This window comes from Acartia tonsa, chromosome 2 (genome assembly GCF_053477335.1).
Source record: "Acartia tonsa isolate MP-2025a chromosome 2, ASM5347733v1, whole genome shotgun sequence".
Taxonomy (NCBI): domain Eukaryota; kingdom Metazoa; phylum Arthropoda; class Copepoda; order Calanoida; family Acartiidae; genus Acartia; species Acartia tonsa.
Genome location: NC_137261.1, coordinates 60,604,480 through 60,609,390, shown reverse-complemented (window position 1 = coordinate 60,609,390; position 4,911 = coordinate 60,604,480). Strand labels below are relative to the sequence as shown.

Sequence of the window (4,911 nt, the reverse complement as noted above, 5' to 3'; positions counted from 1 at the left end):
CTGCTGATGGAATGGGCGCCCTTGTTTTAGGGGTTACCTCTGTATTAGGGGGCGAGTTTGGGGCTGAAATTATGTATTTAGGGCTTCCAGGGGGGGTCCTAGGACCAAAGTTGGGTTTGTAAGATGGCGAATTTGAAGGTCCGGGGGGGCATTCTGGGGATCTAGGGGGCGTGTTGGCGCGTGCTGTTCTCTTAGGGGATGGGGGGTTGTAGTCGGGGCTGGAGCCACGGGGTTTTGTCCACGAGTAAGTCTTCTTTACGCGTTTATTAGGGGCGCCGCCGCCTGAAACATTTAAAGTATAAGTTTTATATAGTATCACAGTTAGTTTACATTGTATCACATTGAGTTACAATAAATTTGGGAGGAGCTTTGCTCCTTCACTAAAATTGAAATAATATATGTTTCTATCAACAAAAATGATATGTGTAGAGATAATTTTCGAGTTTGTTTACATATGATTTTTGGCGGTGAGAGGACAATGGAGAATAATTTATATTTACATCAAAATATAGTTATTTTGTGGTTAAGATTTAGCATAAGTTTAACAATGTTTACTAGTAAGTGCAGGGGTTGGATATTGGAAGATATTTTCATATTTAATATTGAAAGAAAATTTTCATTTTGATATTACAAAATAGATTTTATTGGTAAATTTTAATATTTTAATAAGTTGATAAATTTGTAGGGTGTTATAAATGGAAAATAAAATATATATATAGATAGGTTGAGAGATAAATATTACAGTGTAGTCATAATACAAAAAAAATTCAGGGGGGGGGTAAATGGGAAATAATTTTGTGGTTCTCCAAAAGAAAAATTTATAGATAGGGTGTGAAGATAAATGTTAAATTGTAGTTAAAATAATAAAAAGATTGTGGGGGGGGGTTGGTAAATGGGAAATAATTTTATGTTTTCAAAAGAAATATTTATAGATAGGATGTGAAGATAAATGTTACATTGTTGAAAGTTTACAAATTATGGAGGGTTGGGTAAATGAAAAATAAATTTTATATATCCCCAAAAATAATGTTTATAGATAAGTTTTAGCGATAAATGTTACAGTATAATCAAAATATTACAAAATGTGGGGGGGGGTAAATGAAAATAAATTTTCTATATGTAAAATAAGCCTTTATAATTGATGTGTAAGGAAAAGGATATGTTATTGGAAAATTAAATTTTGTGTAGCAGTAACTTTTAGATTAGCTTGCCTACAGATTATCAATTATAAATGATAAATCTACACTTTTTGTTCGGTTCAAATTTTTAATAGGCTATTTGTTAGCGAGATATAAATATGAAAAATAATAGAGTTACCTGATTTTTTAGGACTTGGTGGATCTATTGGTTGTATTTCATCGTCCGACTGAAATAATATAAAGGTAAGGAAAAGGTAAAAAAAAGAATATTATTTTGTAGTTGGGAATAGTAAAAGATTGTGGGTTGAAAACATTATTTATAATTTTGTAAATAAAAAGATAAAAAATTTGAACCAATATGGTTTAAAGACTTGTTGAAATAAGAGCTTTAGGGGTAGGGGGGGGAAATTTATTTTAGACTGAATAACATATTTTAGTGATTCTATATGAATCTATTATCGGGTTAAATTACATGCTTTCTATTAGGGTTATATTAAAACAATTATACTTACAAAGCAGTCATATACTGGCTGTTTCTGCGCCATCATTGAATATGAGTGCTGTATTCTTCCCTTCCCTCTCGTTTCCGGATCCTAATGAGTTAAGTTCTGAAGATCTTGGAGCCGTTGAAGGGGTGGTTCTTGATGGGTCTGGCAAAACTGCTCCCAGGTAATCTGAAAGACATATAATATGTAAGGGAAAAAAAATTGCATTTTTTTGGAAAATATCTATTTATATAAAAAAATCTTATTATTTTAGAGGTTTCCGAATTGACTTGAATACGTGGTTGCTAATTGCAATTCTCGTCCTTGTACTGTTGTTGGTCTTAACGCAAATGTGTATGGTTTTCGTTAAGTTGGGAGGTATGTTTCTAATTTAATTAAATATTTATGATAAAGAATATATTTTAACTTTTCTATCTGTATTTTTAAATTTCCTTATACGGAAAGGAGAGTTAAAATAATGCAAGCGCTGTATGCCGCGTAAAATTTTTTACTAGTAATGAACTAAAATTCGCGTGTGTTTCATTGTTTATATAAATTATTGGAGTGAGGATATTCTTTGTAAAACAATTTTTTAATATTTTAGCGTTATTTGAACGGTGTTTTCGACGGACAAACAATATTCGGCGAGTGGAGGAGGGAAATGGAGCCCACATTGAAATGAATCCGTTAAACCCTGCTGGAAATAACATCTATGATGATGTTGAGTTCTAGAGAGTGAATTCAAATCGTATTTAATAAAATTATACAAGTTAGTTTAAATAAGAGGTCAACAGAAAATTTGAGGATTTTATTATATTTAATATAAAAATTTGAAAGTAATTTGGGTATTTTTATATGATAAAGCTTGTATAAATTTGTGAAATACGACCTAACTTCTGTGTGTTTTCTATTTAAGAACATTATATAAAAAAATTTTACCTGATTTTTCAGCACTTTAGTAATAAAATTGATCTAATGATCTCTGTAAGGCAGAGTAATGATAACAAATGTGATTTTAATTATTAAAGTACTTTTCACTGAGTATTGTGTCTATCTTTTTAACTTTTGTAACTGTTTTCTTCTATAATTATTCACTATAACTTGAATATGTTTTTGCTTTCAGATTTATTGCGAATATGGATATATATTCTATTTTGTTTGATGTCGGTGATGAAACTGGGGGTCAGGATCTGGGGGTCGGCGATTTTAAATCGGAGTTTGAGGGGGATGGAGGAGACGGGGGAACTGTGTTGGTCGGTGGGGCTGGCAATTCCACGACGATCAATGTGGTGGTGGGGGGCAGTGTCTTTGCGATCTGCGTTCTCACAATGTAAGTAAAAATTTTTTTTTTGTTAGTTAATATCGTTATTTTTGAAAACAAAATAGCAGTCTAAGAATTGTTTTTGTGTGAAGTTTATCTTTGCTATTTTTGTGTTGGCTTCAACAAAGAAGGGTGTGTTTTTTAGGTTGACTAAATCTATGTTTAAGATTCCATTCGGGAAGTCTATTGCCTGTAAAAGTAAACCGTGTTCTAATTGTGGGCGTTCGAGCTGTATTAAGCATAAAAATCTGCTATCAAAATTAATCTCAATCTTTGAATCAAGCTTGGTATGGCCTGGCAGTATAACAAATGATGTAAGGGAGGTTAAGTAGTAGTCTGCCTTTATTTGTTCTATTTTAAAGTATGGGGATCCGTGGATGATTAGTTCGTACATCTAATGTTTTTTTATTTGTTTCAGGCTGCTTCGGATGCTGTTCAAGCGTTTATGGAGACAATCCACCGGTAAGATTTGTTCTTAAATTTCAAATGGGAATTGGGCTTGATTGTTTAAAATGAAACGTTTGAACAAGTAGTTTATTAGTTTGTAGGTACCATAAATGTAAAATAATACAGATGAGATTAGGGCCGTCACTAGAATAATTGCTACTGGCAGTAAAAACAAGATTGCTATCAAAATACCGATAAATTGGGCTGGGTTCAGTTCTTCAGTATGGTTGATTACAGTTTTCATAGATTGAATGTTTTCTTTTTAGCTGCCAACCGAGATCTCAACGATGTTATCGGGTCTGGAGATGCTGCGGGTGAACTAATCCAGGTACATTTTTTAGATTCTGGAAAAGAAATAATTATTTTGTCGAATATAATTAAGAGGGAGATGCAATATAGTCAAAAAAGATATACAATTTAAGAGTTATAATGCAAGAAAAAATACATAAAAAACGAAATATTGAAGGAAAACTTAAAAAATATAATATTTTTTTAGCTGGAACCTGTTAATGTCAGCTCCAAGACCTGCACTCAGCCCCGTCCCGGCCTCGTGAGAAAGGTAAGAATAGGGTTTAATTTATTAATGGTAGGTAGTTAAGCTTTAAAGAATATTACGCAATTTTATTCGGTTCTTTAAGAATATTTTATTATTTTAGAGGTTGACTGCGTTCGAGCCGAGACGGATTAATTTTGTAAGTTTGTATTTCATTTCTTGGTGTGGGAGGGGATTTTGAAGGATATTAATAAGTAGTTAAAATAATTTCTTAAGTTATTTATAGGTTTAGTTAGTAAATTTCTCGATTAAAATCTTATTTAATATTTTAGGATGAGGTTTGAAGCGTTTGTGTTTTCAAGAAGAATTACTACTACCCACATATCAACATAGTTGGGGGGGGTTTAGTTTAAAAATGTTTTTCTTCTTAAAAATACTAGGGCTAAATTTAGGTAAAACATAAGTAGAGATTTTCGATGGGTTAAGTTATTTATTTGTTAGAAGGGTTTAAGTTTAGGGTACGTATTTAATCTAGGATTAGCAGTTGGATAAGGAAAAAAAATATGTTGGATTGTATTAACTTTTAGGGGGGGTAGAAAAATAGGGGGGGAGGTTGTAGAATAAAGGATTGTAGTGGTTTAGTATATGAATGGAAAGAAATTTTACAGGATAAAAGGAAACGAAAGTAAAAAAAATTGTGGGTAGGTATTTAAATACGTAATTTTAATTGTAAAAAATGTTCGGAAAGGTGGGGGGTTAAATTTTGGGGGGGGGTAATAAAATTGAAAGAATTAGGATTTCTTTTCGGGCGCAGAGATTTAAGTTAGGACGAATTTAATTTTAAGTTGGGGGTTAACTTTGGGGGGGGGGTAATAAAATTTAAAGAATTAAGATTTCTATTCGGGCGCAGAGATTTAGGACGAATTTAATTTTAAAGTGGGATATTTTAAAATTTAAGGAATTAATATTTCTATTCGGGCGCAAGGATTTAGGTTAGGATGAAAATAATTTTAAGGTGGGGGTTAA

The 4,911-nt window shown here is 32.1% G+C and overlaps 1 protein-coding gene across 3 annotated transcripts; it reads left to right on the top strand.

Moving 5' to 3' along the window:
* The first annotated feature begins 1,558 nt into the window (after nucleotides 1-1,558).
* On the top strand, nucleotides 1,559-4,709 carry LOC145312886 (uncharacterized). 3 transcript variants are annotated; one of them, XM_080152110.1, is made up of 8 exons: nucleotides 1,559-1,808; nucleotides 1,899-2,002; nucleotides 2,229-2,954; nucleotides 3,364-3,407; nucleotides 3,659-3,720; nucleotides 3,889-3,951; nucleotides 4,049-4,084; nucleotides 4,218-4,706. In XM_080152110.1, exons 3-8 carry the CDS (start codon nucleotides 2,761-2,763, stop codon nucleotides 4,227-4,229), a joined length of 411 nt encoding a protein of 136 aa, XP_080008236.1. In that variant the 5' UTR covers nucleotides 1,559-1,808; nucleotides 1,899-2,002; nucleotides 2,229-2,760; the 3' UTR covers nucleotides 4,230-4,706. The 3 variants fall into 3 exon arrangements, with proteins under 3 accessions (XP_080008236.1, XP_080008238.1, XP_080008235.1); XM_080152112.1 differs by lacking the exon at nucleotides 4,049-4,084 and having other exon boundaries at nucleotides 4,218-4,709; XM_080152109.1 differs by lacking the exons at nucleotides 3,364-3,407; nucleotides 3,659-3,720; nucleotides 3,889-3,951; nucleotides 4,049-4,084; nucleotides 4,218-4,706 and having other exon boundaries at nucleotides 2,229-2,752.
* The last annotated feature ends 202 nt before the right edge of the window (nucleotides 4,710-4,911 follow it).